Source organism: Heterocephalus glaber, unplaced genomic scaffold (genome assembly GCF_053883595.1).
Source record: "Heterocephalus glaber isolate CG9 unplaced genomic scaffold, H.glaber_assembly_v1.0 deba00001805, whole genome shotgun sequence".
Classification (NCBI taxonomy): domain Eukaryota; kingdom Metazoa; phylum Chordata; class Mammalia; order Rodentia; family Bathyergidae; genus Heterocephalus; species Heterocephalus glaber.
Window position 1 is genome coordinate 3,318,417 of NW_028258480.1, and position 21,102 is coordinate 3,339,518.

At 40.0% G+C, this 21,102-nt stretch overlaps 1 protein-coding gene across 1 annotated transcript; it reads left to right on the plus strand.

The window, feature by feature from the left end:
* The first annotated feature begins 5,714 nt into the window (after positions 1-5,714).
* LOC101717992 (olfactory receptor 4D10-like) lies at positions 5,715-6,650 on the plus strand. Its single transcript, XM_087203590.1, has one exon. It carries the CDS (start codon positions 5,715-5,717, stop codon positions 6,648-6,650), a length of 936 nt encoding a protein of 311 aa, XP_087059716.1.
* Positions 6,651-21,102: the final 14,452 nt, after the last annotated feature.

The following is a 21,102-nucleotide window of genomic DNA, read 5'->3' on the forward strand; positions in this document are numbered from 1 at the left end:
GAGGGGGCCTTCTCCATCTCCACCCGCTTCTCTTTACTGCAGCCCTGGGGGCCTCGTATGCGTGCTCTTTCCACAGCAGCCTGCATCAGCGTACTTTGCTGTCTACAATGCTCCTCTCCAGTGCTCCACCCACACCACACTCTGTCCAAACTGCACACCGCCTCCCTCTCCTGGACTCTGGCTGAGGGAGGCAAGCGGTGCAGACACACAAGGGTGGGCAATGGTCAGGACATCCTGCAGGCACGAAGCCCCCTGTCTGGGGAGAGGAGGTGCCTGTTCCAGCACTGCCCAAGTGTCTGTTTTCCTTCCACGTCTCGCCAGCCTCAGCTACTGCCAGCCCCTGGGACTCACTGAGCTGGCCCCTCTCCTGTGATTGTTGTCCTGCTTGCCAGGGAGCAAAGGGTCTTGGGGGTTTGAAGGACCCACAGAGCTTGCTTCTTGCTGCCTCGGCCACGAGTGCTTACCATAATAACTTAAATAATATTTAACTCTAGGGTAGGGCTTATCTCAGAAGACAAAAGGGGAGAAAGAAGTGTGGGAAATTCCTAAAACTATGAAATAGCTGTCTTCTTTTTTCAAACTATAACCGAATTTTGTTTGTTAAAATAATCTTCAGGGCTGGGGTTTTAGCTCACTGGTAGTGCACCTGCCTAGCAATTATTAAGTCCTGTGTCTGATTCATAGGACTGCTGAAGTGATAATAACAACAGCACAGTGAAATTGACCCCCAGGCTGCACACTCAGTAGTAGGCATACTGGTCTACCTCGCCCCGTTCCTGTTCTGAACACTGTCTTGAGTCAGAATGGATCACTTCTCTACTCTTCATCCTCTAGTAAGTGCCTTTCTACACATTCAGAGACAATGAGTCCTGGGCCAGGGATTTAGCCCAGTGGTGTCCGCAAGATCCTGAGTTTGATTCCTGGTACCGAGAAAAAAAAAATGAATCCTTACACTAATGACCAGACATGCACATGACCAGAGCAGAGTTGCCTTGCCTTATGATATATTTCTTCATCTGGACTCCACTTCAGTCATCCTTCCCACCTTTGCCTTCCAAGAGCTAACCAGATGTCCCCTCCTCACCCTTTCAGAAATTGCAGATCGCTAATGAATTACTTCCTATACTTTCCCCTGCCTTGTTTCCCTACACCTGCTTTTTACCACCTAAAATCCATACAATTTTGTTTGTTTTGTTAAATATCTGTATCTTCCTGCTAGAATGTAAGTACCACGAGGTCAAGGATTTTACTCTCTCATACCTGATAACCTAGAAGTGCCTGGTACATAGGAGCTACTCAGTAATATTTTTAGCGAATACTATGTTTTTAACGTCCTATATGTTTAAAATATGTTAAAGAGATTTCCTGTAACTATATTAATTTTCTCAGGTGAATGTCATTTGCTGCTTCCTAGTCACATATTTAGTCCTGTTGTTATTTTATTTTTTAAATTCCACTTGATGCAAAAATGTTCCAATGGAAATTTGGATCCCTCTTGAGCAAAATTTATTGACTAGTCCAAAAGCTCCTCCCAATTGGTTTATGTTTAATCTGTGGTTGTGGTAACCTTGCCCATTGTATTACATTATTAATTAACCTTAGGACGTTTGGGCAAGCTGCGTAATCATCCCTTTGATGTATAGATTTTATTCCTCTTTGTATCTGCTGCTTTGCATTTAAGATGGCATATTGTGACTGAGATAGGAAGAGTAGAACCAAGGGTTCACTTAATCCTGGGTATCTGGCATCAGATATTGTGGCCCTCGAAGTAGCAGAGAAGAATTCCTGTTTCAACTTCAGGACATTGCTTTGTTCTGCAGACCAATAAATCGTGACTGTGAGAACACTTTTACCAGCTTATCTAGCTAGCTAGGTGTAAAGTTAGTTCCGTCTGGCTGTGTACAAAGTAAAACACTCTAAATGGACTAAGGGGAAAGTGTTAAGAAGGGCACATTTCTGATTATCTATCACGGGCTTTACAGGTGGGAATCCAGGCTCAGGGAGCCGCCACTACTCTCTGCTTAGGAGGAAGTGAACAGAAAGTGCTCAGGCCTAGTCCTCTCCTTCTGGCTCCTTGACAGCCTAATCCAGGTGATAAATATATATAATCCAAATATGTCCTCTTTTATACTTTTCAAAATATGAAAATCAATACTGGAAAGATTTTAGGCCCATTGTTTGAGAAGTCTTAACAAGAATTGATTGAGTGAGGAGAAGGGAATTCATTTTTTCTCTTGCCATTAGATACCCTGGACACGGACCAAAGAGGGATTTTTCCGCAATGGATCTTTGTGTGTTTACGTACTTTCATATGCATTTGCAACACATTAATAACTCCCTCTGGGATTCCTTCACCAGCAGTGAAACTAGCCACTTCACTTCCACTTCCTTGTTCAATAACATTTCTTCATCTACATCTCCTAATAAGCCCGGGGCTAAGGGATTTGGATGTGAGGTGGGGTCACAGTTCAATAACACTTGCATGCCAGTGCACACGTGTGTTCTGGTAACATTTTAATTACTCCCATTGATACCACATCAGGAAAACTGGAATCCAACATTTAAACTCCACTTTCTTGTCCAATCCTATTTCCTTTGCCATTCTTACATTAAGCCTGAAGCTAAGGGTTTTGAACATAAGACAGGGACAGAGTAAAAGAACCTTAAAGATGTGAATCTTTGAGTCTGCCCTTTCTTTCCTGAAAATGGAGCAAGGGGATACCCCAAGGCCCTTGACCTTCAGAAACAAAATTTTCATAAGTTGTGACTCTTTATATACCTAATAGTATACAATTTCTAGCCAGACTTTCAACATCAAATGAAGTATGTAAAAACATTAAATTGCTATCACGGACTAAGGCTATGCAGAGTAAATTGAGATGTTGTTACTGATTATGTATAACTAACTTGACTTTGAATATTTTACAGGTATATCAGAGCCAAAGTGATGTCTTATAAAAAACACAACAAAGGTGGGTATCAAACATTGGGAAAATTTTTTTTAAATATGGTGCTTCGGATGTGAGAGAAGTCATGCATTTGTTGAAAGATTTTGCATTGATTATTGCCAAGCCCCCTGCGTACTAAAACCAACATAAGAAGGGATTCTGATGAATTCTGTTCTTCAGACAGACTCTTTTAAATTCCTTTGCCATATATAGTTAGAATTTGGGGGGAAAAGTAAAAGAAAAGAGCATGTGTCTTCCATCTTGTTTCCATCGCTTCTATTTTTTGCACTCTTCTTTGGACCCAATATATATTATTCTATATCTTACATGAAAAATGGGGCTAACCCTAATACTTGCCTATGTGGAGATAAGAATGAAATGAATCAGCTGGGGACTTAGCTCAGTAGTTTCTCTCCCAAGCGCAAGGTCCTGAGTTCGATCCCCAGTAACAAAGAATAAAATGAATCATCTTCCTATACCATGTCACAAATAAAAAGAATCCAGAGGAAATCAGCTTATGTTGTTTCCAGAAATGATTCTGTCTTCTATCATAGATCTTTTTTTTTTTGGTACTGGGGATCGAACTCGGGACCTTGCACCTGTGAGGCAGGTGGCTACACCACTCAGCTAAATCCCTAGCCCTGTTCTATCATATCTCCTATGCCACCCTAATTCATCTTTACTTCTCTCCCCAAATAAGTCACTTTTATCATGCATTATCTTTTTTTTCCAGTACTGTGGGTCAAACCCAGGGCCTTGTGCATGCTAGGCAAGTGTCCTATCAGTGAGCTATTTCCCCAACCCATATTGTGTCTTTTAATTTGCACAGTGCATTTTTTGTTGGATTGTTATCAATATGGCCCAACTTTTCTGTATCCTGTTTTGTGTTATTTTTATTTTTATTAACATGTATTAGTTGTATTTATTAATGAGGCTCATTGTGATATTTCCACATACCCACATAGTCTATAGTGATCAAATCCAACCTCCCTTTATCTACCACCCTGAACACACACCCTTCCCAAGTCTCTTTATCTTAGTCTACATTCAGTTCAAATTTTTTAGCTTTCACATAGGAGAGAAAATACATAGTACTTGTCTTCCTGTGACTGGCTTATTTTACTTAAGATATTATCTTTCGTGTCAATCCATTTATCCATATACATTTGAAGATGACAATAAAAGTTTATTGACTATATAAAAGGTGGAACAAGCAATAGAATAACTGAATTTCCTTGACCCAGTCAAAATAATATACACAAAGCACCCATTTTTCTGACGATTCCAGTGCCTTTCACCGCCCTATGCCACTATGCTTTTCTCTCCCCTGAGCTGAAGCATGAGCCCCAGTGGCCCGTTACCTCTTTCTAGAGCACTTCTTGCCATATAATACAGGATACATGAACCAGCGTTGAGGCAAAATAGTCAAAAGCTGTTGCCCACAGCCACCATGGAGGAAGGTTTCAGGTTTACACACCTGAATGTGAGAACCAGAAGGACAGTGGACTTAGATCGATCATTCGTCAACCAAACAATACCTCAGAATCACTGAGTATAATAACAAAGCATTTACTAATGAAGTCAGAAATTGTCTGTTATTAATAAAAATCTCCTTTCATTCCACAGTCCCCTACATTGTGTCAACCATGCTACATTTTCCAATGTTCTCTGTATAGTCGTGATATTTTCACCACTGTCTGGCTGCTTATAGATTCTTTCCCTTGTGTGAATTAGTCTTGCTTCTATTTCTTGGAAATTCATCAAGGCTGAGTGAAACTTTTGCCCCTTCTGGGAAAGCTTCCCTAGTAACCCTCCACAAAGCTCTATTCTGTTCATACCAGGATTGTATCACCTGCAGGTTTATCCACTTTAGTACTTGTATTTTCCATCAGACTGAAAATTGCTCCAGAGTAAGAACTTTGCTATGCTTGTGTGTATATTGCTAGCACCTGACAATGCTATAAAAAATCACAGGATATAGGCTGAAGGACTAAAGGACTTACTGATTAAATGAATGCCTTCTTGCTTGCCTAATAAACATAATGTCTGGAATGCAGTCGAGTCCACCATTAGGGAGTCTGGTTCACGTTACTAACTTTACTCTCAGCTGCACAGTCTGAAGGTGCTGCAGTTATGCACAGCCTTGGGTTGAACCTGTGCTGACTACAAATTTACCTGGAAGCTCACTCACAATTCTTTTTCTACTACTTTTAAAATTGAGATGATGAAATGATTCCAATCCATTGTTCAATAATGAGTGTCTGTCGTAGCACATGGAACGTAGGCTTAGGAGCCAAGCAGAGTCACATAAGTTCCACAACCTACTCCTACTGTGGTTTGGGAAAGTGGGCTCACCTATTTGAATATCAGTTCCACAACTGGAGAAAGAAATAAAGACCACTTCATAATAATATGGAAGAGCACCATTCACAAAACATTAAGCCTTATTAAATATACTTAATATTTTTACATTGTTTAAAATATTCCTTTGAAATAGTAAGATCTACTAAGTGTGCTTTCTTTCTCAACATGCTTCTATTAGAAAACAATTACTGAATAATTTTGCATGGGATAATTTCATTTGATCACCAACTGATTTCCATCTGACAAATGTGGATGATCAACAAATTGTGAACACTGAAGCCACTAGTGGGACCATCTGAACTGCATTCCACAGGCTGAGGGGAACCAGAAAATACCTAGCCCAGTGCTTTCATGTGACACAGCTTTGAAACAATCAGCAAAAGAGAGGATGCTTGCATAGATATGGAAAACTGCACCGGGGTAAGAGAGTTTGTCTTCCTTGGCCTAACCCAGGATCCAGACGTGAGCGGGCTCCTGTTTCTCCTCCTGCTCCTGGTGTATGTCACAACCCTGCTGGGAAACCTCCTCATCATGGTGACCGTGACCTGTGACTCTCACCTCCACACCCCCATGTACTTTCTGCTCCGGAATTTATCTATTGCTGACATCTGCTTCTCCTCCATCACGGCTCCCAAGGTGCTGGTGGACCTTCTGTCAGAGAGAAAGGCCATCTCCTTCCATGGCTGCCTTGCTCAGATGTTCTTCTTCCACCTCATCGGAGGCGTGGATGTGTCTTCTCTATCAGTGATGGCCTTGGATCGGTACATGGCCATCTCCAGACCCCTGCACTACGTGACCATCATGAGCAGAGGTGTTTGCACTGGGTTAATAGTGGCCTCCTGGGTGGCAGGCTTTGTCCACTCCATCGTGCAGATTTCCCTCTTGCTCCCTCTCCCCTTCTGTGGCCCCAACGTCCTTGACACTTTCTACTGTGATGTTCCGCAGGTCCTCAATCTTGCCTCTACAGACATTTTTGTTCTTCAACTGCTGATGATTTCCAATAATGGGCTGCTCACCACACTGTGGTTTTTCTTGCTCCTGGTGTCCTATCTGGTCATATTATTATTAATAAGAGCTCAGGAAGGCAAGGGCAGGAGGAGAGCCATCTCCACCTGCACCTCCCACATCACGGTGGTCACCCTGCACTTTGTGCCCTGCATCTACGTCTACGCCCGGCCGTTCACCGCCCTCCCCACGGATAAGCCCATCCATGTCACCTTCACGGTCATCTCCCCGCTGCTGAACCCCGTGATCTACACCCTGCGGAACCACGAGATGAAGTCAGCCATGAGGAGACTCGGGAAAAGACTTGGATCTTCTCATGAAATGGACCAGTAGTTCCCTCCAATCTCCACTTTTGAAAATGTTTGTACATCAAATGAACAGTATTTGCCTAGTAATTTCTAATTAATTTTTCTGTGTCTACCAAGAAACAAATGACTTCCAAACCTTCTGATCAATATGCCATGAAAGTAAAGAGTAACTCACATCACGGGGAAAAAAGTAAGATTGTCAGCATGAGAGATGCATGTTGCTTTTCCAACACAGCCTTGGAAGAAAGAAAGGAAACTAAATCAAATTACACCCAGGCACTCCCACCATAAGCCTGCACTCTTCCCAGGAAGAGAGTGGGGATATGGACTGGAAACACCAGGTAGGATGGGTTTGGTGATTCTGTAATGTCTTTCATGAAGTAATCATATCCAAATTAAGTTCCTCCAATTCTTTAAAGCAATAAATTAAATTGTTTTCATGTGAAAATTGTTCAATCTAAATCCCACATTCCAGAGTAGATGTCTTGGAGTTAACCCTGCTTGAGTTACACACATGTGCCTCACAATTAAGGTGTATGACTTCAGCAAGGACCTGCCTGCCCTCCTCTGAACACCGAGCCCAGGACCACCCTGTGTGTTCCTTCAGCAGCCTGTGCATAGCTCCAGCACAGGATTTGGAGCCTTCTTGAAAATTTCCTCTACCTTCTTCCTATCATCCCCACTAGAAACACTACTTATGTCCTATCCCCAGCCATGGCACAAATGGAATGTAGTAAACACTATTAAATCCTTGTTGGATTTTTAAAATCCAGTGAGGGAATATTGCCTCTCGTATCTGCTCTTCAAACCACTGGAGGATGTGTTTAAGGAAAAATGGTGCTGTGGCATGCACCTGTATTCTCAGTGACTCAGGAGGCTAGGGCAGGAAGATAGCTTGATCCCAGGAGTTTGAAGCCAGCCTGGGTAACAGTGAGGAGGGAGAGAGAGAGAGAGAAAGGGAGAGAGAGAGAGAGAAAGAGAGAGAGAGAAAGGGAGAAAGAGAGGGAGAGAGAGGGGGAAAGAGAGAGAGGAAGAAAAAGAAGAAGAGGAGGAGGAGGCAAAGTTTAGGAAAGGGAAGGAGAGGAGAGGGAAAGAAAATTTCTTTTTAGCCTTTGATGAAATGACTCCCTATATATGATAAAACTATGAAGCTGCTTCAGACTATACACATGTATTCAAAAATGCTGAATTGAAGTGACAAGTATTATTCAATATAACAACATGCTCTTTCTTTGTTTGGTTATATTATTTATATTATATTATATTTGTGCTGGGAGGATCTTCCTCCATTTCTGCAAGGAGGATCTAAATCTTAAAGTAGTTGAGACTACAAAAAAAGTTTATATCCAGTATAAATCTCAGCCAACAAATCAGATATGCAAAAGCCCTCATGGTACAGGAAACTGCAAGGAGACCACTGCAAAAGGATCAAATAAGCTAGGAGAGGGGTGGTAGCTGAGATACAACAGAAAATGGGGATCACTAGACATTGGGTCATTACTGTCAGTAACGCAGGCCACTGGAAAGCTTTGATGCTCACACTGAATAAGACGGAAAGTATTTGGAGGATTGAGCAAAATAATGAAGCATATTTTAACAGGACTGCAGGGGCTACCCTTCTGAATGGATAGATTAAAGACTGATAAGAACAAAAATAGAGACCAAAAAGAAATTTCTGCAATAATCCCACAAAACAAATAATTAAGATGTGACTTAATATAGTAATAGTGTGGAGGGTGTTTAAAAACCATGGCAGCCAAGCCAGCAGGATGTGCTGATGGATTCAAGACAGGTTCCTTACTACCACTGTGTCCTAGGGGCCTTAAGTACCAAGATCATCAGCCCCATGGCAGCTTCTTCATGCTCACCATGTGGTACCTTCCAATCTCATCCCTCTTCCCAATACTTCTGGGTCACACCTCAGGGAATAACTCTGGTGGGTGAAATTGCCTAAAGTGATTGTTAGCATCCCCCAAAGTATAAATTTATTCCCACAAAGAAACTAGCTTTTAACATCACTCAGTCACAATGTAGGAATCAACATGGTTGTAGGATTTTACTAGGGAATCCAAGCTTGCCTGAAAGCAACTAACAGCTATTAAATCTAATAAGAAACACCTATAGACAAAGAATAGACAAGGAATGGGGATTAGCTCAGTGGTTCCACCACCTGCCTCACAAATGCAAAGTCCCAAGTTCAATCCCCAGTACGAAAAAAAAAATTTTTTTGAGGAGAAGGTGAGCCTTCTGGGCTGCCATGTCATCACCCCTAGCACCAAGGAAATGAGCCCCTGGGTGCCAGCAGCACCCTACCCCCACTCCCGATGAAATGAGAAGACATGTAAACAAGTCTCAAAACCAGACTTCCAGATCACCCACGGCAACCCCAAAGGGAAACAAGATGGAACAATCTGATACTCAACAACCTGGACTCCCTGAACTGGCAACAAAAGGGGATCTGGAAAAAATGAAATCAGAAATAATTTCTCAGATAACAACAGAGATTGTGCCCATAGTGCAAGACATGATTAATAAATCTAGAGAGGACACAGACAAAAAAATAGAGGAACTGAGGAACATGATAGAATCCCAACATAGGAAACACATGGAATCCATAAAACAGATGCAAACAGATTTCCAGGACATTAAAAACTCCATTGAAAGTTTACTCAGAAGAATGAACCAATGTGAGGACAGAATTTCAGATATAGAAGATAAGATTGCAATTAGTGACAAAGAAAAGAAAATTTTCTTTAAACTAGTAAGGAACCAGGAGAAATCAACCCAGCAGCTGCTAGACGATGCAAAGAAGAATAACATAAGACTGATCTGGGCCAGGGACTTAGCTCAGTGGTTCCAGCGCCTGCCTTGCAAGCAGAAGGTACCGATTTTGATCCCCAGTAGCAAAAAAAAAAAGTTTTTGTGAACGTAAGACTGATCTGAGTCAATGAAGATACAGGAAAGAGTGCAGATGACATGAAAAAACTGTTCACAGAAGTGATAGCAGAAAAGTTCCCAAGCAGGGGAAAAGAACTTGACATACAGATAAGTGAAGCATATAGGACTCCAATTAGCCTTGATCAAAAAAAAATCTACACATAGGCATATAATAGTTAGGATTCCAGAAACCCAACGAAAGAACAAAATTCTACAAGCAGTGAGAGAAAAGAAACAAATCACACACAAAGGAAAGCCCATCAGAATCACAGCAGACTTCTCAACACAAACCCTCAAGGCTAGAAGAGCTTGAAGTGAAGTATTTCAAGCCCTAAAGGAAAACAGCCTCCAACCCAGATTGATGTACCCTGCAAAACTATCTTTCAAAATTGATGGAGAAAGAAGATACTTTCATGACAATAAAGCAACTTAGGAACTTCATGAATACAAAACCAGCACTCCAAAAACTTTTAGACAATATCCTAGGAAAAGACAATGAGGATCACAACCCCAGGAATACCAGAAGAATGTATCCATCAGGCACAACAAGAAATTAAAGCAAAGAGGGAGAATCCAACAAAAAGAAAAAGTCATGACAATGATAAGTCAATATGTATCAGTTATAACCATCAATGTTAATGTCTCAAGCAAGATCCAACAATATGCAGCATAGAAGAAACATACTTAATTCGAAAAGAAACTCATAGACTGAAAGTTAAAGGGTGGAAAACAATACTGCATGGGACAGGAACCCGAAAAAAATCAGGAGTAACTATCCTCTTTGCAGATCAAGTGGATTTCAAACTAACACTGATTAAGAGACACAAAGAAGGTCACTACATTCTTGTAAAGGGGACAATCCAAGAGGAAGAGGTGACAATCATAAATACATATGCACTAAACACTAGTGCACCCGACTATATAAAAGAAATACTAATGGACATGAAAAATCAAATAAACACTAATACAATAGTAGTGGGGGACATCAATACCCCACTGTCACAAATAAATAGATCAACTAGAAAAAAAAATAAACAGTGAAATACTAGAACTCAATCACACTCTTGAACAAATGAACTTAACACATGTTGACAGAGTGTTCCACCCCACAAAAGCAGAATACACATTCTTTTCAGCTGCACATGGGTCATTCTCCAAAATAGACCACATATTTGCTCATAGAACATGATTAGGTAATTACAAAGGAATTGAAGTTATCCCCTGTATATTATCAGACAATAGTGTGATGAAAATGGAGATCAATAGCAAAAGAAACTGCAAGAATTTCATAAAAACATGGCAATTGAACAACACACTTCTGAATAGCCAATGGGTCACAGAAGAAATTAAAGAAGAAATTAGACAGTTCCTATGATTAAATGACAATGACAATACAACATATTGGAATCTATGGGACACAATGAAAGCAGTCTTATGAGGGAAATTCATAGCAGTGAATACTCATAGTAGGAAAACAGAGTGAGCCCAATTAAATAACCTCATGCTTAACATGGAGCTTCTAAAAAAAGAAGAACAGGACAAACCCAAAGCTCATACAAGGGAGGAAATTATAAAGATCAGAGCAGAAATCAATGCAATGGAGACTAAGAGAATGATACAAAAAATCAACGAATCCAAGAGTTGGCTCTTTGAAAGAATAAACAAAATTGACAAACCCTTAGCCAACCTTATCAGAAAATGGAAAGAAAAGCCTCAAATCCATGCAATTAGGAATGAAAATGATGAAATTACAATGGACCCAGCAGAAATCCAGAGGATCATCAGTACCTACTTCCAGAACCTATATGTCAATAAGATGGCAAATACAGAAGAAATGGACAGATTCCTAGATACATGTGAATTACCAAAGTTGAACGAAGAAGACCTAAACATTCTAAACAATCCAATATCAATAAATGACATTAAAAACATAATTAAAAACTCACCAAGGAAGAAAAGCCTGGGTCCTGATGGCTTCACTGCCAAATTCTACAAGACATTTAGAGAGGAACTACTGCCACTACTATTTAAACTCTTCAATGAAATTGAAAAGGAAGCCATACTCCCGAATTCATTCCTGGAAGCAAGCATCACCTTGATCCCCAAAGCAGAGAAAGACCCAACCAAAAAAGAGAACTATAGGCCAATCTCACTAATGAACATAGATGCAAAAATCCCCAACAAGATACTGGCAAACAGAATACAGAGGGTCACATACCCTGACCAAGTCGGATTTATCCCAGGGATGCAAGGATGGTTCAACATACGTAAATCAATAAATGTAATACACTATATTAACAGAGTCAAGGACAAAAACCATATGATCATCTCAATAGATGCAGAAAAGGCATTTGACAAAATCCAGCACCCATTCATGATAAAAAAACCCTACAAAAAATTGGAATAGAAGGTCTTTATCTCAACCTGATTAAGGCTATCTATGAAAAACTAACAGCCAACATCATACTAAATGGTCAAAAACTGAAAATTCACGCTAAAATCAGGAACAAGACAAGGATGCCCACTATCACCACTCCTGTTCAATATTGTTCTGGAAACATTAGCCATAGCAATTAGACAAGAGAAAGAAATAAAAGGAATAAAGATAGAAAAGGAAGAAGTGAAACTGTCATTATTTGCTGATGATATGATACTTTACATAGAAGATCCAAAAAACTCAGTCAAAAGTCTTCTAGACCTAACTGACAGATTCAGTAGAGTAGCTGGATACAAGGTCAACACTCAAAAAACAATACCCTTCTTATATGCAAATAGCAGACCCATTGAGAGAGAAATTCAGGAAATAATTTCTTTTACAATAGCATCTAAAAAAATGAAATATCTAGGAATCAACCTAACAAAGGAAGCAAAAGACCTCTACACTGAAAACTACAGCTCTCTGAAAAAAACAGATCAGAGAGGATATAAGAAAATGAAAAGATATCCCTTGTTTCTGAGTAGGAAGAGCCAATATAGTGAAAATGGCCATACTTCCAAAACTACTATATAGATTTAATGCAATCCCAATTGAAATTCCAACAATATACTTCACAGAACTAGAGAAAACAATCCAAAAATTCATATGGAACCAGAAGAAACCTAGAATAGCAAAAGCAATTCTAGGCAATAGAGACATGGCTGAGGGTTTCACAATCCCCAACTTGAAACTATACTACAAAGCTACCATGATTAAAACAGCATGGTACTGGCAAAGAAACAGACCTGAAGATCAGTGGAATAGATTAGAAGATGCAGAAACAAATCCAGACATACTCAGCCACCTCATCTTTGACAAAGGAGCCAACCACCCTCATTGGAGGAAAGATAGCCTATTTAATAAATGGTGTTGGAAAAACTGAGTTGCAACCCTCCAAAGATTAAAACTAGACCCATACCTATCACTATGCACTAAACTAAGAATGAAGTGGATTAAAGATCTAAATATTAAGACAGAAACAGTAAACTTGCTGGAAGATAAGTTAGGTAGAACTCTTGATGACATTGGCATAGGAAAAGACTTTATGAACAAATCTTCAGTAGCACGGGAACTAGCACAAAGAATCAACAACTGGGATCTCATCTTATTAAAAAGCTTCTGTACTGCAAGAGAAACCACCAACAGAGCTAACAGACAACCTACAATGTGGTAAGAAATTTTTAGCAGCTGTACCTCAGGCAAAGGTCTACTATTGAGAATATATAAAGAACTGAAAAAAATCAGACCCCCCAAATTCAAAGACCCAATTCAAAATTGAGCATCCAAAATGAACAGACATTTCTCAGACAAAGAAGTAAAAACAGCAAATAAACATGAAAAAATGTTCAGCATCACTGGTTATTCAAGAAATGCAGATGAAAACAACACTGAGATTTCACCACACCCCAGAAAGAATGGCTGCTATCAAGAAATCAACCAATAAAAAATGCTGGTGGGGGTGTGAGGAGAAAGGAACCCTTTTCCATTGTTGTTGGGAGTGCAGACTGGTGCAACCACTGTGGAAGTCAGTATGGAGATACCTCAAAGAACTAGGACTAGTGGTCCCATTTGACCCAGCTATTCCCCTGCTGGGGATCTTCCCCAAAGAATTAAAAGTATCATACCACAGTGATACTTGTGCACCCATGTTTATAGTGGCACAGTTTGTAATAGCTAAAGCTTGGAAACAGCCCAAGTGCCCATCGACTGGAAACTGGATAAAGATGTGGTTTTTTTTATAAAATGAAGTACTACTCAGCCATAAAGAATGAGAAACTAGAGTCATTTATAGCCAAATGGATGCATATCAAGGCCATACTCTTAAGTGAAATAAAGAGGACACACGTGTAAATACTGAAAAGTTTCTCTAGTGTGAGAAACTGAAAGTGTAAATAAGGATGAAAATGATTAAAATAAATAATTGATCATTTGAAATAGGAAAAGGTCCAAGGGTTTGGGAATGGTGGGAGTGGAAGGGGAAAGGGAAGAAGGGAAAGGAAAAATTATGAGAAAGAAAAAAAATGGAATCAAAGTCTGTGTAAATAGGGAAGGGTGGAGGGGGTGAAGGGTGCACAGGTAATGGGAGAAAAAATAAGAACTAAGATACATCATGTACAGGTACAAGCACCCAATGATGAATGTAAATGTATTGTATACCTAAAATGTACCAATAAATATATATAAGAAAAAAAAGAAAATGTGGTTTTTCTATAAAATGGAGTACTACTCAGGCATAAAAAATGAGAAATTAGAGACATTTATAGCTAAATGGATGCACATTGAGGCGATACTGTTAAGTGAAATAAATAGGACACACATGTGTAAATATGTGTGAGAAACTGAAAGTGTAAATAAGTACTAAAAGGTATAATAGATAATGTGGAATAGGAAGAAAAGGGGCAAAGGAGAGGGGGAAGTGGGAGGGCTAGGGGAAAGGAAAGAAGGGAATGGAATTAATATGAGAAAATGGAAACAAAATCTCTGTAAATAGGGAGGGATGAAGGGGTTGAAGGGAGGGCAGGAGAATGGGGAAAAAATAAGAATCAAAAGAGATTATGTAAAGGTGCAAATCTCCAATGACGAAAGTCATTATATTGTATACCTAAAATGTACCAATAAAACTAATTTTTAAAAAAGAATAGACGAATACATGAAAAATGTTGAGACATGGAAAAGAAAATCAGTGAGTGGGATAAGTAATGTGTATGTGACGTGTGTTCCAGAAGGAGAAAATAGTAAGGATGAAGGCACAAGGGGCCAGGGATTTAGCTCAGTGGTGCCACACGTGCCTCACAAGCGAAAGGTCCCGAGTTCAATTCCCAGTACTGAGAGAAAAAAAAAGGACACACTCTACTATGAGATAACATTGGTAAATTTCCACATTTGATGAAAAATACAAATGCTCAGATTAACAATATAATCATAGTAGAATACCAGAACTGAAAAGAAAAAGCTTTCTACAAGGACTCACCTTCAGATTTAAGCAGGCAGAAATAAACAGCAAAGGAGGGGATGTAGCTCAGTGATAGAACACTTGCCTAGTATGTTCAAGATCCAAGATTCAGTCCCCAGACTGCAAAGAAAGATGATGATGATGATGATGATGATGATGATGATGATGATGATGATAATGATGAAAATGAGAGAGAAAAGAAAGGATGAAAGAGGGAAGGAAGGAAAGAAGAAAAAATAGGAAGGGTGACTATCAAGCAAAAGCATTTATGCATATTTGGAATCCTAGAACACTAGGGAAAGAGATAGAGTTAAAAACAGTATGTGAGGCCGGGGATTTAGCTCAGTGGTTCTGTCACCTGCCTCGCAAGTGCAAGTTCCCAAGTTTGATCCGCACTACCAAAAAAAGAATATATGAAAAAATAATGACCAAAAGCTTCCCAAATTTTATGAAAAATATTAATCTACACATCAAAGAAATTCTACAGACTCATGGTAAGATAAGCTCAAAGATACCTAGATGTGGATATCACAATCAAACTGTGAAAAGACAGAGAATACTCCAAGTAGCAAGAAAAGTGACTCATCACCTGCAAGCCACCCTCTCTAGCAACAATAGCTACTTTCTCCAAAGAAATCTAGAACCCAGAAAGCAACAAGAAGACACACTCAACTTGCTGGGGAAAAAAAGATTCAACCAAGAATTCTGTGCCCAGCAAAACACAGGAGAAATTAAGACATCCCCAGATGAACAAAAGAGAAGAATGTGTATATAGCTATTTATTTCTCCCTCCAAGAAATACTAAAGGCAATTTTTGTGGCTAAAAAGAAATGACACAAGGCAGTAACTTAAATCAATATGAACAACTAAAGAGCACCAGGAAAGATAACTATGTGAGATAAATTTTACAAATTGTGAATGGTATCTGAATTTTTTAAAAGTGAAAAGATTATCAAAGGAGCAACCATTAGGTTGACAGCAGACACTTCAAGAATAGCAGTGGAAACAAACATGTATTTCTGAAGTTTCTTATAATAACTTATAGAAGAAAAGTATTTTAAATATTTATGTATATATAAATTTAAAAGAAATAAACTTGAGTAACTACATTGAAGATAAACTATGAAAACAGTAAAAGAAAATCACACAGTCAACATGATGTTATCATCAGAGTCCAAAAAGAAAACAATTCTCATTCCATGAGTCTGAAACCAGCAAAACCATTTTTAAAAAAGAAATGTGGAAGGGCCGGGGATTTAGCTCAGTGGTTCCACCGCCTGCCTCGCAAATGCAAGGTCCCGAGATCAATCCCTGGTACCAAAAAAAAAAAGAAAGAAAGAAATTTGGAAAGAGATATTTAGCAATAAACTTTATCCTTTCACCTCTCCTTCTCCTCTGACAAAGAACCACAAGGAAATCGAGGGTGAGGAAGAAACATTCACTGTCTTGATGGTGAAATCATCTTCACAAGCGAATAAATACATCCACATTCACCTGTCATCCCCTTGAAATCTGCCCAGGTCCATGTATTATGTGTCAGTAACACATTGATAAATCTGATAAAAATAAGTGTTACTGATTATAGATCACATGTAGTATATTAGCTATTCAATAAACAATAACTTTTTTAAACATCCTAAAAATAATACAACTCTAAAATAGGGATTACCTTAGGAGAAGTAAGGAGAGAAGAAACAGACAGAAATTTCCCTGAAGGTGTCAGTTTTATTTCTTTTTCAGACATAGAACTGAATTATGCTTGGAATATAATCTGCATAGTTGAGTTGTAGTTCAATAGTCAGCACTTGCCTAGCATGACTGAAGCCGTCGGGTTGACCTCCAGAAAGATGACGATGATGATGATAACGATGATGAAAATCTGAATCACCCTGCTGCTCACAGGCAGGTGCATTGGTCCACCTGGACTGGTCTGAGCTGTTCTCCACACATCAGTCGGTCAGACCACCTCCCTCTTCTCTTGACCCTCCAATGTCTCTACACACCCAGGGCAAAAGAATCCTTTCTGTTCTGTGGGTCTCCCAAGTAGATCAACATAGCTGTCTCCCACCTTCCAATGTGTGTTCTCATCACATCAAGTGCCTCTCACTCACAGGGGTCACCTCCTCCTTCTGAGAGGTCACCAGACATTCCCTTGCACCCTTTTAGAAATTGCAGATCCTGGGCCAGGGAGGTAGCTCAATGGCACAGTGCCTACCTCACAAGCACAAGGTCCGGAGTTCCATCCCCAGTATCACGAAAGAAAGAAAGAGAGAGAGAGAGAAGGGAGGGAGGGAGGAAAGGAAAGGAAAGAAAGAAAGAAAGAAAGAAAGAAAGAAAGAAAGAAAGAAAGAAAGAAAGAAAGAAAGAAAGAAAGAAAGAAAGAGAAAATTGCAGATCCCTAAGTTTGTCCTAAACTGTGCCCTGCTTTATTTTTCTCTACAGTGCCTTTCACATTATTTCATCAAATGTCCTTATCTTCCTGCCAGAATGTAAGTGTCAGGAGGGCAGCGACAAGTATCTGAGTCACTGCCTCGCGTGCAGGAGTTATGAAGTACAACTGAGTATTTGTTTGAACTAGGTGAGAGATACCAGAGTTCCCATCACGCTTCTAATGTTTTTCCTCAGGAGAGTGTGAATTCATGTCTCCTAGTTGTGTGTCTATTCTGCTTCTGAGATGACTTTACTCTAAATACCATTTCCATGTGGACTCATACTTTTCCTGAGCAAAATTCAATGCACAACCCAAAAAGCTACTCTCAATTACTTTGTGTGTTTGGTATATAATAGTGTTGAGAGTCTGCATTCTTTCTGAAACTATTGATGAGCTATTAGACATCTTTGACAATGTACATACTAGTCTTTTCCATACATGGGTTGTATTTCTCTCTTTTATTTTTGTGCTTGTTTAATTTTTATGAGTATATGTTTGTGATACAGAGAAATTACATTAATTTCCATGATTGGTGCACATGCCCATCAAATCACATCAAAGCTTGGTCACTTTTACTTCCCCTCACCTCCTACAGATCCAGAAGGGTTACCATTTGAGATCTAATTTTCTTTTTTCTAGCTTTTTACCACCATATATATATATAAAATTTTCAAAACTTGAAAATGGAGCTTGGAAAGATTTTAGGCCCATTGTTTGGCATGTTTTAAGAAAAAACTGGTTGAGCTGTGGGTGATGGGATTGACTTCCTCTCCTGCCAGTAGATTTTGTCTCTTGCCATTAGACCAAAGGTGGCTGTATTTCTGTAATGAGTCTGGTGTGTGTACGCATGTGTGTATGTCTTACCAACAAGTTAATAGCTCCCCCTGGAACCCCATCCTCACAGTGGAACTAGCCACCTGACCTCCCTTCCCCTCTCTCCTAATAGGCCTGGGGCCAAGGGACTAGGACCTGAGGCAGGCAGGGCACACTGGAAAAAGCGAAGGTATAAGCCAGGCGCATCTCCTCCACAGCCTCGGAAGACTTTGGACACCAACCCAAATGTGTCCTTAGGTGTGTGTGCACGCACGTACTTGGACATCTGGTGACCTTCCGACTAAACCTGCATCGCCAAAAGCGGATTCAGCCTCTTTCCCCTTCAGTAACACTCCCTTTGCTGCTCTCACTCCAAGTCTGGGACTGATGGGTTTGCACATAAGACGAAGACATCACGGGAGAACTTGATGATGTGACCCCTGGAGTTTGCCTTTCCTTCCTGGAGGTGCAGCAAGGGAAGCCACTGAGATGTATCGCTCACCAGCTGAGTTGTTACTGATTATGTGTTAATTATTTGAATATTTTTCAGGTATATTAAAAGCTTCAGGAACAAGATGACCATCTCAAAGAAAAACACAACAAAGGCTAATGTCACATATTGGAATGAGAGGATGCAGCCTGGCGTGATGGCACATGCCTGTCATCCCAGCACTGAGGAGGCTGAGACAGGAGGATCGCTGTGAGTTTGAGGCCAGTCTGGGCAACATAGTGAGTTCAAGTCCAGCCTGAACTATAAAGTGAGACCCTGTCTCAAAAAAACAAAAAACAGGGCCGGGGATTTAGCTCAGTGGTTCCACCGCCTGCCTCGCAAGCGCAAGGACCCGAGTTCGATCCCTGGTACCAAAAAAAAAACAAAAAAACAAAAAAAGAAGAAGAAGCAGAAGGATGCAAAACTATGATGCTTTGGATACAAGAGCAGTCATCATACATTGGCTAAATCCTTTGCGTTGCTTACTGGTGAGGCTGCTTGAGATTAAAGTCCACTACAAGTCTCTGCCAAATCCTTTTGCACTGATGGGTGTTTTCAAATGACCTTGAAAACCAAAATTTTGGAAGAGAAAGTGTATGTGTTCTATCTTGTTTGCATCTATTTCCATTTCATACATTCTTTCTTACACTCAACATAGATCATGCTCTAGTTTCATGAAAAATAAGACTAATGCTTAACAAAAAAAAGACTAATGCTTAACAATAATTATCTAATGAGTGGAGATAATAAATACAGCTGCATTCCAAACAATAGCTGCATTTATTATTATCAGAAATGATCCTATCTTTGATCTTCTGTCATATCTCTGATGTCAACAAAATCTATCTCTACTTCTCTCACAACATAATTCACTATTGTTATGCATTATGACCTTTATTCAGTACTTTGGAATGAAACCACAGATGTGAACACAGTAGGCGAGTGTTTTGGTGCTGATGTATAGATACAGAAATATCCCCAGTCTGCATCACCTCTTCTAATTTACAGAAATCTATTTGTTAAACTATAAAAGCTTCAGCAACATGGCCCAGGTTATTCTTATATTTGTATTATTAACATGGTTCAGCCGTACAGATGAATTAGGCTCACTGTGATCTATTCTCATGAGCATATGCCGTGCACTGGTAAAACCCAGCCTCTTTTATCCATGATCCCCTGACACACACACGCTTCCCAATCTCTAGGAATCAATATTTAACATTCTTGTCAGCACATTGCACTTCCACAAAGGGAAGAGAACGGGTGGTATTTCCCTTTCTCTGTCTTGGCTGTTTCGCTTAACATAACGTCCTCCAGGTCAGTGTATTTATCCATACACACTTGAAGACTGCAATTAAGTTTAGTGGCCATGTATGAGGTGAGACCAGTAATGTTAACAATAACATTGCCCTGAATGATCACTAACACCTTACACCATCTCTTAGAAAGAAACCACTATCCTGTTCTCCCTCTCACACTCAAGCAAGACCCAGATTTTCCATCACCGCTCCAGGATGCTTCCTGCTGTAGAATACAAGATACATGGATCCAGTGGAGGGAAAGAAGTCCAAGGATGTTGCCCACAGCCACCAGGGAGGAATATTTTAGGTTTTGCAATCCTGAGTACGAGAACAAGGAGGTCAACAGGCTTAGGTCAAACACTCAACAACCAAACAACACAGAAGAGTCATTGAATATAATGATAAAATGTTTATTAATGAGGTAAGAAATGGCCTGTTGCTAACAAACATCTCCTTCCACTCCACAGTTCCTTGTGTTGTGCCAACCACATTGCGTTTTCTGATGTCCTCCACCCAGTCACGCCATTTCACCACTGATTGACCTCCTAGGAGTTTTTATCTTTGTAAGAATTAGTTCTGCTTCTATTTCTTGGAAATTTGCCAATGCTGAGTGAAACTTTTGCTCCAGAACCAGCCCTAACTAGCCCTAGATGGAGCTGGCAGAACACTGCACCAGCATTGCGTCCCGTGCAAGCGCATATAATTAAGCATTTGTATCTCCAACCAGACTGAAATCAGCAGCAGAGGAAGAACTTTATTGTGCTTGAGTGTATATTGCCGGCACTGGCCCAGTCCCCCTGTGAGGGTCATGGAATGTGTGCTGAGGAACTAAAGGACTTAGAGATTAATTAGTCCCTGCATAGTGTGGTGAATTGAATGTAGGCTTTACAGTTAAATGGTACCACACCTGAAGTTCACTTCTGCAACTTGCTACTGTTGTGACTTGGGGCAAATGAGTTCTCTTCTTTGACATCATTTCTTCATCTGTGAGAAGAAACAAGGACCCCTGCCTCATAGGAATATATAAGAGAAGCATTCACGAGACACTCTTTTATAAGGTATACTTAATATACTTA